Source organism: Nannospalax galili, unplaced genomic scaffold (genome assembly GCF_000622305.1).
Source record: "Nannospalax galili isolate Female #2095 unplaced genomic scaffold, S.galili_v1.0 scaffold332, whole genome shotgun sequence".
Lineage (NCBI taxonomy): Eukaryota > Metazoa > Chordata > Mammalia > Rodentia > Spalacidae > Nannospalax > Nannospalax galili.
In genome coordinates, this window is record NW_008333794.1 from 2,125,666 (window position 1) to 2,143,671 (window position 18,006).

The following is an 18,006-nucleotide window of genomic DNA, read 5'->3' on the forward strand; positions in this document are numbered from 1 at the left end:
CTGGAAGACAAGGTCCATGGTGGGACCTACATGGCCAGGCTACTGCCTCCAAAACCCTAAAAACATCCAGGTCTCTAACTTCCATCTCCCAAGGATCACAAGATGTCCAGAGCCACCAACAAATGCCTCTGGTCTGGCCTTGGGCCGTAACATCGAGGAGACAGTTCATACCTCGTAGGGTACAACTGGCACCCTAGTCACCCATGGGCGGTGTTGGGTGGCACCCAGAGGGTTGCTGGCACCTCTGAAAGCCTGATCTCTTGTCCAGCCTTACCTCAGACACGTTGACACGACCTTCCAGAAAAGCACAGTCAGCAGCGTTGTTTGTGCACACGTGGCGGTATTTGCACCAGTGGCAGGGGAAGGAACCATTGACGCAAGCCAGGCAGCTGCAGGTGGAGGGTGGGAGAGTCAAGCCTACTTGTGCTTCCACTTGTGGCAACCCAGACCCCTGCTTCTCTTTGGCATGTCACCTCAGGCCTTTGTACTGGCTGCTCCTGGCTAGGTAGGTCTCTCCCAAGCCCTCTACCTACTATGCAGGTCTTATTGCCCTCCTCAGCCCTCTCCCTCTTCAACCCAGTGCTGGCTACTGTAGTAACTGCTGGTCATTATGATTGAGCACCAGAAATGTGCTTATTAGTATATCCAAGGTAGGTACTACATGTCATACTTTAACAAAATCAGATTAGGTACAGGTGCTGAACTGGTCAGAACCTTAGTCCATCTCAGCCTGTCCTACTAACCAGTTCCACCTGGACAGGAGCTGCTCTGTCCACATGTCATGAGTTTCGGGGGTTTACAAAGGGACCACTGTCCACACAGCCTTACAGAACACCACTTCCACCTTACCCTCCAGGGTCTCCCACCAGTCCTGGTCACCCTGCTTCGGCAGATACCCCTGCTACCCATGAAGGGCTCAGATCAGAACAGTCTCCTGCTTCAGAGACACCCTACCTTGTCTGGGAAAGAAACGGCCCTGGGAGTTCATGGACAAATGAAGCATAACTGAAAAGCCAGTCAAGTCTGTCTTCAAGGTCCAGACTCCACTGCCTGCTAGGGACCGCCCTGAACCCCCACGCCTGCCCTGGCCTTCTAGGTTGGGGGCAAAGCTAAGAGCTCTCTCTTGACCAGCGTCCTGGCTCACAATGGACTCACAGTAAGCCCCCAGTGTCTGTATCCCTCCTGAGGATGGGTGCTCACAGGCTAAGCTGGGCAGCAGCAGGCAGAGCTAACCCCACCTCCACTCTCTGTGCCCAGCCAGGAGCTCCAGGAGCTAGGCAAGATCCACTGGTTTGAATGTCCAGTTGTCCAGCAGCTACTGCCAGGCCCAGAGGCAACACACACTGAGTGTTCACATCTGGGCTCCATAAGGCCTGCATCACCATATCCCCAGAGCTCCTGGCCCCATTGGTACCCAACAGGGCTTTTCCTAGGTCACTGCAAGCCACTCCCCTGTCTAGTGCCACACCTGCTGGGCCCTATGGTGGCTCTCCATATGTGTGATGCCACCACAGCATCCCTGTGCCACCCTTGTGGTCCTGCCCTGCCAGCTCCTCCGCTGGCAAGTTGTTTTCCTGGAGGCCTCTTGTGCTCCGCCTGCTCAGCTGGATGCCAGCTGCAGGAGGTGAGACGACTGGGACTGCACTGAAGACAGGTCTAAGATACTCACGACTGGTGGACACTGCAGTTGTAGAAGACAAAGTCCACAGATGCAAACTTCTTCCCAGTCTCCTTGGATGTGAGGTAGAGCTTCACCACCCGCTGGTCTCCTGTAGAACATGGCAGCTGAGTTACCAGGCCATAGGCCTCAGAGCCCAGCACCCACATGGGACAGGGACAGGTGAGCCCATCAGACGAGCCTGGACCCTGCCTTGGCCTTTGGGTGGCCAATGCTACCTCTTAGCCCCTGGGTCAATGCTCCTTCCTCGGCTGACCAGCAGCCAGAGAACAGCTTCCTAATAAGGGCTAGGGCAGGTAAACTTGCCGCTACTCACAGTATTGAACATGGCAGGCAGAGAGGTGCTGCACTACAAATCCTTACCCAGCTCTCATCATACCCAGGGGAGCTGTTCCTAACCCTGCCCTGACTTCACACAGCCTGTCATTGCTAGGCAGGAGGGGTAACCATTTACCTTGGCCCTGTGTAATGGGTGCCACTTCCTGGGCAGAGGGAGAGCGGCAGTGGATGCGGCCATCTTCCAGGATGCTCTCAGACTCCGTGAAGTCCTCAAAGGAACAGTTGACACCGGCTGAGAGGTCAGGCACGTTCCAGGCCTGCAGCACAAGCTAGCCCAAGGCAGGAAGCCTGGTTGAGTGAATGCTCCACCTGCTCTGACCACTGTTCTCTTCCAGCCCCCTCCCACAGTCATACTCACCGGCACCTGGGACATGGTGACTGACACATTTCGTGGCTGCACAGTCAACTGCACACATTGCAGCAGGTCGGAGGCAAAACGCTGGGGCTCGTCCGCCCGCTCACAGGCATCCTGCCTTGAGCAACTGCAGGCAGAGTGTGCTGATGCTAGGCACACAGGGGCCCAGAGTCCCCATGGCCATTACAAAGGGATCCCTGGGCTTGAGGACATGGCTTCCTCTGCCCCCACCCCACAACACTCCTACCATCAGTCAGTAGTGCTGAATGAGATCCAGGGCAGCTGTGACTATCTGACACACACAGCAGGCTGCTGATGACCACTAGGGTGAATGTCACCCACCCATCCAAGCCAGACCTCCCAGACTCACATGCTGTGTAGGACACACCAGCCACAATGTGGGTCCCGAGACCCTAGGCACAGCTCACAGGAAGTGTACTGCACACAGCTTTCCACGGGCACTCGCGTTACCTGGGGAGGGACAGCATTATGAAGTTTATTTAGTTGCATCCCAGGCTCCCAGCCCCACTCTGTAGTCCCCACCCAAGGGAGTGCAGCAGTGTATTCCAAAAGCCAGCCGGGTCTCCCTGCCTCCCCCAAGTGGATCCAACAGGGAGAAGAGATACAAGGCAGGCAACCAGCTGAGACCTACAGCTGTGGCCACACTTAAGTCTCTCACCTGTCTGAACTCCTTCCCAGGATGGAGGGGCTTGACAACTCCCAAATAGAGAACAGAAGAAGGCCCCAATGGTGCTTAGAGAGGGGCAGGTAGACTCTGGGTTCCAACCCTGAGGTGGCCAGAGGCAGAACCCACTACACACAGAAGGGTACAGTGGAAAAGCAAGAGCCAGCCAGAGAGGCTGGGCCCCGCCTGCCTTCCTCCTGCTCCTGTCTTCCCACCTTCCACCTGCCATAGGGTCACCAATTTGTGCATAAGGGTAAGAGCAGGCTCCAAGCTTGGAAGGCCCCAGTACGAAAAAGCCCACAGCCTTGAAGGGCTAGGCATGCCAGGCTGGCCACAGCCCCACAAATGATGCAGATGAGGGACAGGGCCAGATGGGCCCACCCCAGCATCCCAGACCCATCTTGTGATAGCACCTGTGCAGGGAGAATGCCGTCACTCAAGCACTCACTTTTGTGGTTAGAGGTCACGGGAGAAGAGGGACTTCCTGACCCAGCCCTGAGAGTCTGAGACAGCAAGTATGGCTCGGGAACCTCATATCCGTGCCTCCCAGAACAGATATACTCCCCAGCTACTAAATGACAACTTAGGTTCTGCAGCTAATGGGGTACCCCCAGGAAGAAAAGCAGTCTCACAACTTCAGGCAGGCCCATGCCCAGTTTCCTTGTGACTGGATTCACTAACAAGAGTATCCCACCCCAGCCTCCTGTACAATATCCCATAGCTGAGAGGCCAATGGCACCTACCTGCTTCTCTGTCATGGCGTAGAGGTACTGGTGGTTAGGGCTAAGAACAAGGTCACGCAGGATGGGGCTGCCCTCCTGAGCCACCACGCTCTCATAGGCCAGGGCTGGCCAGCCACCAGGGTTTGCGAGGTCCACCAGGATCTGTGGCAGCAAGGGGGGGGGGGGCTCAGTGATACAGGCTGACACCATTCTACCCCAGGCCACAACACTGAGGTCAAGGGTCTGAGCCTTCCGCCAGCCACCTCCCTAAGTCCTACAGGAATCAGGTTTGGTTCAGACTGAGCCAAGGCCGACCTTGCTTACTGTCCCTGGCCTACCTCACCCCAAGGACAGAGATAGGACAAGACACGGAGTCCAGGTGGGTGTGTCTTGGCTCCTCTAATCCAAATGCCAAAACTTGAGGGTGGGGTACATGACGGCTACAGAGCCTGCCACCAAGCTGCAGGGGATCAGGCAGACAGGGCTCAGTGATACAGGCTGACACCATTCTACCCCAGGCCACAACACTGAGGTCAAGGGTCTGAGCCTTCTGCCAGCCACCTCCCTAAGTCCTACAGGAATCAGGTTTGGTTCAGACTGAGCCAAGGCCGACCTTGCTTACTGTCCCTGGCCTACCTCACCCCAAGGACAGAGATAGGACAAGACACGGAGTCCAGGTGGGTGTGTCTTGGCTCCTCTAATCCAAATGCCAAAACTTGAGGGTGGGGTACATGACGGCTACAGAGCCTGCCACCAAGCTGCAGGGGATCAGGCAGACAGGCACCCCTTTCACAGGGCTAACAGACTTGTGGAGGGAGATGGGTTTGGGGCAAGGGGCAAGCGGAGACCTGGGGATAAGTGTAGCTGAGGAACAAAACCAAGGCTGGTCTTGGGTGTCCTGGGGTGAGGGACACCCCAGCAAGAAGGTGGCAAGGAGGAGGGCATCTCATCGGCATGGAAATATATTCCAGATCCCAAACAAGCTGGGTGCTAATTAGCCGGCTCCTCTCCTGCAGCCTTGGTGCTGCAAGTATTTTTAGTTGCTTTCACCAAACAAATGTATTTAATTAACAGAGAGACCCAGGAGGCTTTGTCGAGATGGGACTCATGGGGCGCGCCTGCCCAGCTCGGCCAGGCCCAGGCGCAGTCTCCTGGGCACAAGGCCTGTACCTTGCTTCTGCTCACTGTGAAGCCAGGCTGCCCAGTGCCCACCTCCAACCCATCTGCTGGCCTACCTCTCCACTTCCACCTTAGGACAGGGGCCTGGGGTGGGCTTGGTACAGGATTCTTTCTTTGTGCCCTACTGTAAAGGGACAGGGCATGCTTAGGGGCCATAGGGCCAGGCAAAGGCAGCATCGCGTAGGCCAGCTCTGTCAGGGGCTGGGCCAAGGGCCAGCCAGGGTGGGGCCTTGATTTTCTGGGCCAAGAGGCTGCTGGCTAGGGAGAGGAGGAGGGTCACATTCCTGAGAGCTTGGGCCACCCCCAACATCCGCTCAGCTGCCTCCCCACTGTGCAGGCTTAAGTCAAACCAGACCAGGAAGAACAGAGCAAGAAAGGAGGCGCTGAGAAGCCTACAAGGCTGGGCCCAAACTGTTCTCCAGCCTCTGTTAGGATGAATACAGGGAGAGAGGCCAGCTTAAGTTGTGAGGGGCCACAGCAGCCCAGAACCCATCGAACAAGGCAGGGACACTAATTCAAACCCAGTATAGTTCACTCCATTATGCCAGAGTCTATGGTGTCAGGTTATCTGTATGCTGCTGTGCAGGCCCAAACCTGGCTTGGACACATCTCAGCTGTAGAACTCCTATGGAGTGCTGAAGCTACCCGTGAAATGGGAATGAGACACCCATCTCCCCAAGAGACAGAGGCCAAGGAAGGCCAGTCTGGGACAGGTGCCAGAAGCAGTGTATCATGAGGGCAGGGGACCTAAAGCACAGACTTACAGCCTCTGGCACCGAAGACCATAGCCAGTACTCTTGTGGGCCAGGACTCTGCTCCCCACACCCTGGGCTTCATTCACCTCTACCTTCCAGGAAGACTCCACCCTCCCCACTCCAAGTCTATAGTTCTGCACCCAAGCCAGGACTCCTGGTGGCTTGACTGTGTCCTTCCCAGTACCCTGGGTGCTCTGAAAAAGGACCCAGGTAGTCTAGTACCAGTCTCCTGTCATCCTGATCACCAGTGGGGAGGTGTGGACTTGACCCTAGTCTTATCCAGCCTACCATCATGCTCCCCTCCCCAGGTGGACACACTGGCTCCAAGTACACAGAAAGAGGACAGGCCTGTGCAGAGGTCAGGCCACCCAGCATTAGGAGGCCCTGCCTCCAGCCTGTTGGCTTAGATAAGACTGGGACAGGTGGTCTCAACAGCTGCAGCTGGGGGCACAAGAATCCAGCTGTCCTTCCACTACCCAGCAATGGGTCACATGCATAGACAGGTCTCAGGGACATGGCCTCAGCAAGTCCAACTCTGGGGAAAGGCCACTGGAAGAGCACAAAACAATTCCTGAAGCAGAGGAAATAGGTACACCAGGGAGGTTGTGGATGTGACTGTAGCAACACCACCATGCTCAGTGCGGAGCTATGCTCAGGCCTGACAGGACCCCTATGTTCACACCAGTGATGGGGCTCCTGTATGCAAACATGTGTCATGATAGGTCCCCATGTGATGATGGACCCAGGTGTACATGTGTGATAATGGACCTGTGTGTGCACATGTGATCAGCCCCCTGTACACATTTGATGACAGATCCCCCCATGTGCACATACTTGATGATGGGACTCATGCATCTGAATACTTGGTCCCCAACTGCTGGCACTCTTGGAAGAAGGTGGAACCTTGCTTGAAGAAGTATGTCACTGGGGCAGGCCTTGAGGTTATTTGATAGCCTGGCCCCACTAAGCTGTTCACTCTGACTCCTGAGTGTGAATGCAATGTGACCAGCCAGCTTCCTGCTGCCACACTTTTCTACCATGATGGACTCATCTTCTGGAACTGTTAGCCAAAATAAACCCTTTCTCCCTTAAGTTGTTTGTCAGGGTATTTTATCACAACAAAAGAAAAGAAACTAATACTAGCCCCCTGTGTGCATGGAGTCCCTAAGAATATGCCTGACAGGGTCCCTGTATGCACATGTGGGTGGTAAGGTCCCTTTGTATACACATGGGCTTGGGGTTTCTTTATGTACATGTGAGTGCTCCTGTGTGCATGCCAGTATGGTGCAGCCCCTGTGTACACACATGGGATAGAGGTCTCTTTTATCCATAGGTGTTCACGTGCATAACTATGTGATATGGTATCTGTGTGCATATGTGTGTGCTGGAGTCCCTGTGTGAATATATGGGATGTGGTCCATATGCACATGTGTGATAGGGTTCCCATGCACACATATGTGGAGTCCCCATGTACACAAATGGGATAGGACTCTGTACATATGTGATAGTCCCCATATATACATATGTATGATGAGGTACCCATGTGAACCTATGGGTAATGAAGTCCCTGAGTATACCTGTATATGATGGGGGCCCTGTGTATACATGTATATGATGGGAGGGGACTCTGTATGTATGTGTGTGTGATGAGGTCCTTTTGTTCACCTGTATGTGAAATACCTGACCATACATGTATATAATGGGGCTCCATGTATACATGTATGTGATGCGGTCCCTATGCACACATTAGTGGAACACCTGACTGGAATGGTGGCCACCAGGATATGCTTGCCACAGCTTTCAATCACCACAGTATAGCCAGTTTCATCAGACCACAAAAACTGAGGCTCACAGAGAACCTGCCGGAGGAATCAAACCCTAGGCCCCAAACTGCAAGTGGGGCACAGTCTTCCCTGAAGTGTTGGAGAGCCAGTACCCTGCTAGGATGGCATTCCAGGAGGGTAAGAGCAGAGGCCCAGAGGCATGGCAGGCACAGGGCCAGGGCACAGGCAGGACAGCATTAACAGGGCAGCAGAGCCCACGTGCCAAGGCTTCATCCCACAGCTGTCCACTGCAGGGCCACCCACCTGGAGACAGCTGGGCCTATGGCAGTCGCTTACACAGCAGTTAGGCAGCTGGTAGAGCACACAGAAAGGCATGGGCCAGGGCATTCCGGGTATTCCTTACTACCTCCAGCTGTTGCTCCCATATTCTGAAAACTTCTTCCCAAAGATGCCAGAACCTTCTACAACTGACCTCAGCAGCCCAAGCTGCCTAGAGATGGCAATGGAGCCACCTAGCCTCTCTGGACATAGCCTCCAACCTCATATGACCCTGGTACTTATTCACCCCAGCTCAGGGACACAAGCCACCCCACCCTGTGCCTACACCTCCTAAGCTTTAAGGTCCCTGTCCTATCTATGCATGGGGGAGGAGGGTTGGAATTCAAGTTGATCAAGGGGAGAGGCTAGGCCAGTTCGGACCTCCCTAAGGGACAGTCAGTACACAAGGTCAGCCAGAGAGAACTTTCCCCATGTAGCCCAGGTCAACGCAGAAGAGTCCTGCAGAGGGAGCCCTGGACAGGCACGGGGAGGCTGCCTTCACTGGGAAAACCAGAGTCCGAGGGCTGGACTGCTGGGCTCCCATCACCTCTGCGGCCCTGGCCAACTGCTGCAGGCGGGTGGGTGGGCAGGCAGCTGACGGCCTGGCCAGGTCAGCTGTCCATCCAGCCCAGAACCAACAAAGGGGCCATTCTCTAGGCTGAGGGCAGGCGGGGTTGTTGGGAGGACGTCTGGGCCATCCAGGCTATGTGCCAAAGCCGGCACGCGCCCTAGCTGCCTGGAGGCAGGGGGTTGCCCAGCTTGGCCCAACATAAGAGGGGAGAGGTTCTTTGCTGTGTCCACCTCACGAGAGCAGCCCAGGCTGGCCCAATGCACCACCCAGTCCTGGCCTCCCTGCTTATGGGGTGCACTGGGTGAGCTGATCCATCTCAGGGGCTGGGGACATGAAAAGGACAGGGTTGTGGGGACAGGTAGGGGCCAGGGGCAGCAGCCACTGGGCATGTCAGTTTTCAAACAAACAGCTAGTAAGCCTGTCTCCCTTAAGAGGTGGTCCCAGGAGGGGGATGCATGAGTGGCCTAAAGGGCTCCCTCTGGCCCTGCTTCCTGGATCTCCACCACTCTCAAAGGCCAGGAGAAGTCTGACAGTGGCAAAGTAGCTGAAACGTCCTCTGGCCATAGCTGGATGATTAAAACACCATCTGCAGGCAGCCCAATGCCTATAATTTAGCCAGACATACGTGGTGGGCAGAGGTTCCGGGAATGATATCTTCCACCCCTACATCCACCACACAGGAAAGCAAAGGCCAGAGAAGTCAGAGCCCCAAGTGCAGGACAGTCAAGGCTGCAAGGATCAGCTGCAACCAGGCCCTGGCACTGAGCCCTCTGAAAAGTGGACTTCTCTGACTTTGGCTTTCTCCTCTACTAACACTCACTGCTCAGGGCTGTTTAAAAATTTAGGGGCTCAGTTCCACAAGGGAGGGCATCTGCTGGGAGGCTGCTCAGAGACTCTAAGCTCTGGCTCCACTATTCCCTGCTCATGGAACACTTTTCCCAGCAGAGCCCTGACTGCCCTGGGGGAAGGGCTGCCTAAGGTGGGTACACAAAGCTGGGCATAAGGGCCTCTGCTGACTGTAAAAGAGTGCCTTCCTTGTGTGGCCAGGTGACCCATGGGCCACTGGGAAACATAAGCAGGAAGGGCACGCTCATGGACCAGCAGCTCAGTCAGCACTAATCAGATCTATGTCCTTTAGATTCAGGCCTCAGTGGCAAACCAGCAAGAGGGTGCTGTCTGCTGGGTACCATGAGTCCATGGGCCCCACAAGGAGCATAGTCACCCCACACTGGAGGTAGACAGCTGAGCTCTCTCCATTCCCTGTTCCCTACTCACGATCAGCAGACACACAGCAGAAATGGTCCCACCAGGTGCAGCCACAGGTCAGGTCTCCTACCTAGTCCTTAATAAGGTATCATCCCAGAAGTCAGAAGATCAAGACCAGAAACCCAGCAGTTTCTTCCCACCTGTCAGAACGCTATGTCCCAAAGACCTAGTGCATAGAGCAGAGTGGCACAAAACAGCATGACACATCAAGCAGAAGACCACTTGCTCCACCTGCATGTGGCACACATAGTATGCAGCACATGGAGCCAGAACAGGCCACAGCCTGGCACAGTGTCAGGAAGAGCCTTACTGAGGAAGCTGAGTGATGGAAACAAAGGAATGACACTAAGAACTCAGCCCTGAGAAGTTCCCAACAACAGCCCAGAAGAGGTCAGCCAGGTCCGGGGGATGGGGATGGGTAGAACCTGGGAGGGGCTATAGAGAATGTGAGTACCAGTGGTGTGACCTCCAGTGAGCCACCCACTATGAGCACCACTATGGGTGCTCAGGACACCCAGGGCACAGACCTATCTGTAAGCAAGGATGGGTGCAGAGGCACCTAAGGCAAGCTGGAGGCATCCAAGGTCAAGGGCCTGAGGCAGCAGGTGGGGCTGCTTGTCCCCAGGCAGTTAGGCACAGGCTCTGCCTCAGCAGCAAGCTCTGGAAGCAGCAAGCAGAGCCACCTACAAAGGGCTGATCTGGAGTACTTGAAATGCTGAGGAAGCTGGCTGGAGGCTTCCAGGTCCAGGCCTCAGATGTACTGCGCAGAGCTATGCCCACCCCTCTGCAACTAACTCAATCTCTCAGGCTTAGGAGGCGGGTCAGCAGGGTCTACAGGGCACAGCCCTGCAGGCCGCCTGTATGCACACTGGTGGGGCACTGAGCACTATAACTACACCTCTGTTCCAGAAGACTGCAGCAGGAGACAGCAAGAGGGCATGGTGGTCCTTTGTTATAATCATGACACTACAGTCTAGTCCCCAGCCTGTTCCAAGGCTCTCTAAACAGCTCACTGGGAAGCAGGGCGGCTTCCTTAGCCCTCCTCTTGTCTCTAGGAGAGGAGGGGTTGGCCAACATAGGACTCCTCAATGACAGGGCTCCCAACTGGCCCCAGTGCAGGTGGGTGATACCTGGCACCCTCCTTCAGCCCTCACATACCCACAGGCCTGTGATACCTTTCCTAGGCTGTACAATGCCACAGTGCAGGTCCCTGTCCCCAACCTAGTGGTCCATAGGCACACTAGATGGGCTTTCTGAAAACATAGATTAGCTACAACCCTTGAACTGAGTCTTCTCACACACACAGAAAAAACACAGGTACCCAGATTTTCTTGAAAAACTGGATACTTGGGCAGGCAGGCTGTACTCCACCTGGCAAGCTTACCAGAGGGCCTAGCTGGGCCTACTTTCTAGTCCCTGCAGCAACAGTCACAGGGTGACACTGGACTGGGGCACCTTTTTTCCCTAGCTTAGCAGTAGCCTGGGGCATCCACTTGGCAGGAGTCCACCCTTGCATAGGTACCCAGTCTGCCCTGTAGGACCCACACAAGGGTTGTAACTGGGAACTCTGACCAGAACAGGTTCCTTGGAGGCTGTGGGGGTGCCTCATATAGGGCTGGGGTTCTGAGGCCCAAGGTGGGGAATCTGGAGGGGCATTCCAGAGATGGCCTCGATAGGGGGAGGGGCAAGTAGGCAGGCAGGGCTCTGGGGAAGGAGGGGCACCTCCAGCCAGTCCTGAGCAGCTGAAGTTGGCAGGGCTTAAATTAATCGCTACAATTTTACACAACAACACGTTTGGCAGGGCCTGGCCTGGGGCCAACCAAGTCTCTGGAGCTCCCCAGATGCTTTTTAAAGCCCTGGAAGGCCCAGGCATGGGAAAGAGGGGAGGGGCCAGCCCAGCAGGCTGTCCTGGGCCAGGTGATGGTCTGGGGTCCCCAGGGTTCAGGCTCCAAGACCCAGTGCAGACAGCAGGCAGGAGGTGGGGCCATGGACATCCCTGTGCAGTCAGTGGAACCAGGCCTAGCAGCCTTAGGGGTGGGAGGAGCCTAGATGGAGACAAGAGGAGGGCTAATGAAGCCACCCAAGGGCCCAGATGCAGGAGGCGGCCTGCAGTCCACAGACAGTGGGCCAGTACTGGCCTGAATGGGACCATGGCCAGTTACTCACCCAGCTGGGCCATGACCCAGGAGGTGTGGGCTGTGGGAATCCTGCTGCCTGGGGTTGGGCCAGACCCCCGGCCCAGCATGGGAGCTCCAGGCAGTCCTACAGCCAGGTCAGGTGGAGGGGACTCCATCCTATTCCTAAGAAGGACTTTGAGAGTACCACATAGAGGCGACCCCAATCTCAAAGGCCACCACAGCAACCCCAGCTGAGGTTTGTGAGGGTCAGGAGCTGAGGGATGGGCAGCAGAAGAGGACGAAGTCATACAGCCCAGTTCTCAGAACCCTACCAGGTTCCAGTCACACCCTCAAAGGACCCACCAAGGAGGGGAGGTAGCAGGGGCCCTGAGGTCAGAAACCCTAGGTATGTGTCATGGCTACTCTGTGTCTCAGTTTCCCAATTTGTGAAACAGATGCTGGGGTTCTTGAAAGGCCTCCGGAGATGTCAGCCATGTGAGTACTCCATGCATGCCCACAACAAGACAGAGCATGTTAGGCTCTGGAGATGTACTGGGAAAAGCAGGCTCAGAGAGGCTATGCAGCTGGTGGTCACACATTCAGATATGAGAGCTAACAAAACTGCAGGAACATCATCATTTTCACAAAAGATGGTCCATGAGACACAAATACTTGTTGAATTGTTTCATGAGATCTCACAACTCAGACAGGTAGATGGGGTTTGAAAAGGGTCAGATGGCAGGGTCAGTTGTGACACAACTACATCCATGTCCTGAAGGGCAAAGCATGCACACGGTTCAACGGCAGCACTCCAAACAAAATGTGGGTTCAGCTTCCCAATACAGCCCCCAGGGAGTTGACCCCAGATAGGCCCTATCCACTCAAGAGTTTCACAGGACACCCAGCCCAGACGTACCCAGGAACCTGAGTCCAGGGAAAGACCGGGGTGGGGGGTGGGAGGCAATGTGTGTGGCAGTTATACAGGTTCTGGGCTGGGGACAAGGAGCTCTGTTTGAGGCACTTGGACTAGCTCCTCAGTTGGACTGTCCAGTGGCTGTCCTGGTCCAGGGAATAGAGGAACTCCACTCTCACCTGCCCATCTACCCACCCTTTCTGGCCTGGGGGAGAGCAGAGGTAAGAGAGGGGAGCAAAAAGGAAAGGAGGGAAGGGCTGATCCACAGCTGCCCCAGGCTGAAGGCATCCCCAGCTCATGGATTGCCAAAGCTCATCTCTAAGGCTACACACTCCAGGCCTTGGTCTCCCCTTTGTGGGAGCACTGTCAACCAAGACTCGGGAATAGTTGTGCGCTGAGCTCTCCAGCCAAGGCTTGTAACCAAAGGGGACCCTGAGGTCCAGGGGGCATCAAAGCAAGCCAGGACTGGAGGGACCTGTTCTCCCAGCCTCAGTTAGGCCTGTCTGCCACCCTTTCAGTCCAATCAAAAGGGACACTCCCAGCTGCAGGATCCTAGCTCCAGCTGGGAAGCAGGCACTAGGGAACCTCATGGGACTGTCTCCAGGCTGACTGCACCCCATCTTCCACGACCCATTCCAACACACACCCCATCGTCTCCTCTCAGTGGCAACCCAGTCCTGTGAGCCTCCTCAATGAAGAAATAAGTGTGCATGCAAGAGAAGAAGGGCCACACCAGAGCCACAGGTCACACCTATATCACCTGGGAGTCACAGAAATGTGACTGAGTTCTGAGGACACACGGGTTTTCCAAAAAGTAGCAGGGGCCTGATGTGAGTTGCTCAGTCCCCAGTCCCCATTGGCCAGGGGCCTGATCTACAGTACCCACAGGATCCTAGGGTACCCACCCCAGAGGCCCCTCAACCACCAGCTGAGGTCCCATGGCCCCAAGACCACCAGCAGCACCATAGCTCAAGATGAGGACACTGAAGCTGGACTTCTCAAAGATCCCAGACCAGGCAGAGTTGGGATGTGGTTCCTGAATTCTGGGCTGGGGGCTGAGTGCAGGTAGGCAGGCCCCACTGGTCCTTGACCCAGTCTCACCCACGGGTACATGGGCAGGCAGGCAGGAAGGAAGAGGCCTATGTCAGCAAAAGTGCTCGGCTAGCTGTTATTTCATCCCCTGGCCCCCTCTCAATGACCTGCTGGGTAACAGGGCAATCAAAACTTTCAGTGTCACTGGGGGCTTCCTCCAACCAGGTGGGACCCTGTCCACTGATCACAACCTGGGGAAGCCGTCCCTGCCCCACCTAGCCCATCAGTCCTGGAGAGGAAAAGAGCCTAGAAATCAGACGGGCCACTACACAGAGCCAGCCTCACCGTGAGGCCTGAGCTGGGCCCTCGGTCACTCAAGTTACCTGCTTGCTGGCTGTGGTGGGTGGGGGTGGAGCACTCCTCTTACCCTGTCCTTGACCTTGGCCTTGCTCTGCTGCAAGGTGGGTGGGAGCAGGGCTGGCTAAGGCAAAGTGCTGCTTCAGCAGACACTAGATCTCCGAGGGCTGGGAGCTAGGCCCAGTGGGGAGGGGACCACACAGGCCTACTCAGCCCACAACCTACAAAAGCCTCCTTCCCAGTCACTGTGTACCCTAACCAGACTATCTGGGCCTCAGGCTTCTGTACTTTGGCCTGAAGGGTCTTGTGTTGTGTCCCAGAACAAAGCTAGTCACAGGGAAGAGTGGAGGCGATGGCCCCTCAAGTTCCCACACACCCATGGATTCCAAGATAGACAACAAAAAGATGTAGAAAACCTTCCTAAGGGAGACCCAGAAGGAAGGGGTGGTCTTTCAGAGGCTCTTGGAGAGCTGAGCCCTCCAAGGTCACTGGGCCTGGCACAGAGGGATGCACCCTGCTGTTCTTTGGAAAGCCCCTGTAACCTCAGAGCACCAGACCCAGCCTCGTGTCACAGGACCACTGGCCCCTTTCTCAGATAAGACTTTCATGCACAACCCCCACCAGGGAGGGGTGACCCTCCCCCCACCAAGCCCACACAGGCCTGACCTTGCGAATGTGACCACTGCGTGTACCAGCAAACACCACAGTGCGGCCCCGGTAGTCATAGGCAGCCACAGCAGTCAGGCCATCATCCTTGTCCACAAAAAGAGGTGTGCCCTCGATAGTGACCGTGCCCCCCAGTGGCTGGTTGAAGTCCTGCCCACAGAAGTCGTCGTCGATCTGCAAGGGCTGTGGGAAACAGCAGGGTTAGCACTTAAGATATCAGCACCTTTGCCCTGAGCAGATACCTTGGACAGCAGGGAATAGGGCCAGGGAAGGCAGGCCCAGAGAGAGTGATGGAACTGGGCAGCCACATAGATCAAAACACAAGCCTGCACAACTCTGGGGGAGAAACAGGATCTGTGAGGCACCCCAGGTCCAGAGACGGAAAAAAGGTGACAGACAGTCCTGCGTCCACAGAACGTGTGACCTGAGGAAGGGAGGGCAGGTAGTTTGTAGAGCAGGCAGCCATGGGGCTGGGCCAGTCATCCCAGGAGCTGTCATGATAGACAAAGGAGGGGACAGAGAGTAGCAGTCCTTCTGCAAACCTGATATCTGCACCTCACATGAAGAGACAGAATGAGTCTAAGGCAGGAGGGGGCTAGGCACATCTAGTAGGCACAGAGAAGAACTAGCTCTGTAAGCAGGAAGTAATCAGTATCTTAAGGTTCTGGAGATGGTTGTGTGTGAAGAGGCAAGGAGGAAAGTGGGAGGTAGATGGGGCAGGGGTGTTAGAAGAAGAAGACAGCTCGTCCTCCTCTGGGGTCTAAGCTTTGCTGGGGGAGAGGGCATTTAAAGTAGATGGAGTGGGAGGTCAGGCCAGGCTGGGAGTCCCTAGGAAACCATAAAGGAGGGATGGACACAGGTCTGAGACCAAGAGCGGAACACCCACAGGACATGGTAGGGTCTCGGTGAGGTGCTGCTCTTTCACCCTCATTTTCCTAAAGGGTAAGGTAGAGATGCAATTCCTTTGAGAAGCCAAAGGAAGGATGGGCAGTGCCTCTTGTGCACTCAGAGCCACTTCTGCAGCCAGAGGGGATGGGCTCCCCTGGGCCACCCAGCAGGCCAGAGCAGCAGCAGAGCAGAGGCCTGAGGGCACATCTGGGTGATGCACTGTATTCTTACTCAGCCAACCATGTCCCATAGTCTGAGCCTGAGGATGTCCCTGGTGAAACCCTGGTTCCTACTCATGGGAGCAGACAAGCTGCTTCTGGAGGAACAGTTGACCCTAGGATCAGGGTTCACTGTGGCAGCTGAGCATCCAGCACATGGAAGCTGGGCTGTCCTAAGTCAGGACCAATCTCTAGGCAGGCACCTGAGGGTGCTTTCAGTTCTCAGCACTGGACATGGCAGGGTTCCAGTAGGGAGGTAGGCTGCCAGGGGAATGTGGAAGAGACAAGGCTCCACAGACAAGGCTCCTGACTATCTCACTCCACTTTTTAATGGCTTTGTGACCCTGGTGAAGTCAATTTACCTCTTAGCCTCCACAACCTGGTCTGCAAAAGGGGACTGAAACAAAGACGGTCAGCACCCAGCACTACCAGGCACGTGGCAGTATGCTATCCAATGTCCCCAAGGGTTGTTTGTGGGCTGTGTGGGCAGGTGCCATCCACCACCTCCTAAGGCATAGGAAGATGCCATAGACAGGCACAAACTTTGGGGCTGGTATGCTGGGTTCAGACCCTGCCTCTCAGGGCTAAGCAGGAATCAGGCCAGGCACACAGCAGAGCCGCCCAGGTGTGGCCAAAATGTCACACCAGGAGGGTTGGTGGGAGCCCTGCTCACCGAGTTGATGCAGCCTAGCTCCTTGTTGAGCAGCCAGGGCAGCGAGAGCTTGCCCTCACCACGGTAGCATGACTGGATGCGCTCCTTGATCTTTTCCTTGATAGCACGCAGCGTGAACAGGCACAGTGCTGACTCCTTGGGTGGCTTCACACGGTTCTTCTGGCCCTGTGCAAAAACGGTGAACAACACATCCTCGTCCTTGGCCAGGCCCAGTTGGTTGGCCAGGGCACGGCCTGGCCGGCTCAGGTAGGCATCCTGCACCAAGCGGTACTCCACTCCACCTTGCTGGCAGCCGATGGGGAACTCAACGTATGAGTAGAACTTGGGGTCATCCACACACAGCCGCACGATCTTGGAGGTAAAGAAGTGCTCACCAGCAGCATCAGGTGAGGTGAGCTGTGTATCCAGCTGCAGGGTGAGGTAGTAGACAAACTGCTCGCTGCGAAAGCTGTACACATAGTAGATGTCAAAGGCTGGGAACTTGGACAACGTATCCGACGGGATCTTGAGCTGTGATGACACAAACTCATCCTGGTACACAAAGCCAAACATGTCGGCGTCCTCCTCATTAGCCATGAGTCGGCGACTGGACAGTGTGGGAAAGTACTCAGATTTGCCATCGATGGGTGTGCCCACAAAGAGCTTGGCCTGGCCCTGGCCAGGCGGCCCAGCAATGAGCACACCTGCCATGCTGCCAGCTTCACGAACACTGGACAGGTAGTGCTCCTTGCGGTGGTGTGGCTCTCCCAGCTTGAAGAGGTCATCCAGCCTCAGGAACTGGCAGATGCCCTGTGAGGCGCTGCCACAGGCCAGCAGGCGGTTGGCGGCATAGTCCAACAGCAGAAGTTTGTTGACATTATCAGTGCTGCCCAGACCATGCGGGCATGACTGTACGCTGGGGGGTGGGTAGCATTTCTCATTGTCTTCCACAGGGCCCGTCACATGGGCCCGAAGCAGTGTCAGGTTGCCCGACAGCTTGTAGATGCGGTTCACTGCGCCCACGTACACCTCACCTGTTTGCTCATGGACCACCAAGTGTGTGAGGCTCCAGTCACCAGTCACAAAGGTGCGGAAGGCAGGTTGTGGACCCCTGCCAGTCGAGGGTGAGCCTATAGCCACCCATACACCCCCCAGCAGCAGCAACAACAGCATTGGCAGTGTCCACAGGCTGAGGGGTGGCAGAGGCATGGTGGACCTTGGCCTCAGGCCAATGTACTCGGGTCCTGCAGGTGCGCGCATCATGGGTCTGGGTTCCTCAACCCTAGAGAGAACAGCAGAAGAGAGTATGAATGTGGTGCTGTTCACACAAGCACACAGCACTCATGTGCATCCAATTCATCTCATGAGCTCTCAACGTGTACTTGTGCTATGCAGGTACTTTGAGAAGCAAGACCCCTCCATGCACCAGGATGATCGGAGGCAAAGAGAACACTTCCCCATCTATGGGCCTGCGGCAGGAGAGAGTCAAGTGTCACAAAGAACACATGGTG

General features: G+C 55.7%; 1 protein-coding gene across 2 annotated transcripts in view; it reads right to left on the bottom strand.

The window, feature by feature from the left end:
* Plxna1 (plexin A1) overlaps positions 1 to 17,777 on the bottom strand; it is a 42,381-nt gene extending 24,604 nt beyond the window's left edge. Inside the window, exons 1-8 of one of the 2 annotated variants that reach the window (XM_029561329.1) lie at positions 16,517 to 17,777; positions 14,738 to 14,920; positions 3,801 to 3,941; positions 2,743 to 2,843; positions 2,376 to 2,499; positions 2,133 to 2,286; positions 1,670 to 1,769; positions 275 to 389 (exon numbers count right to left, since the gene is read on the bottom strand). In XM_029561329.1, the coding sequence (XP_029417189.1) occupies positions 275 to 389; positions 1,670 to 1,769; positions 2,133 to 2,286; positions 2,376 to 2,499; positions 2,743 to 2,843; positions 3,801 to 3,941; positions 14,738 to 14,920; positions 16,517 to 17,758 (2,160 nt within the window). In that variant the 5' untranslated portion in view covers positions 17,759 to 17,777. Of the gene's footprint in view, positions 1 to 274; positions 390 to 1,669; positions 1,770 to 2,132; positions 2,287 to 2,375; positions 2,500 to 2,742; positions 2,844 to 3,800; positions 3,942 to 5,014; positions 5,112 to 14,737; positions 14,921 to 16,516 lie in introns of those variants that run through there. The other variant, XM_029561330.1, reaches the window with a different exon arrangement.
* Positions 17,778 to 18,006: the final 229 nt, after the last annotated feature.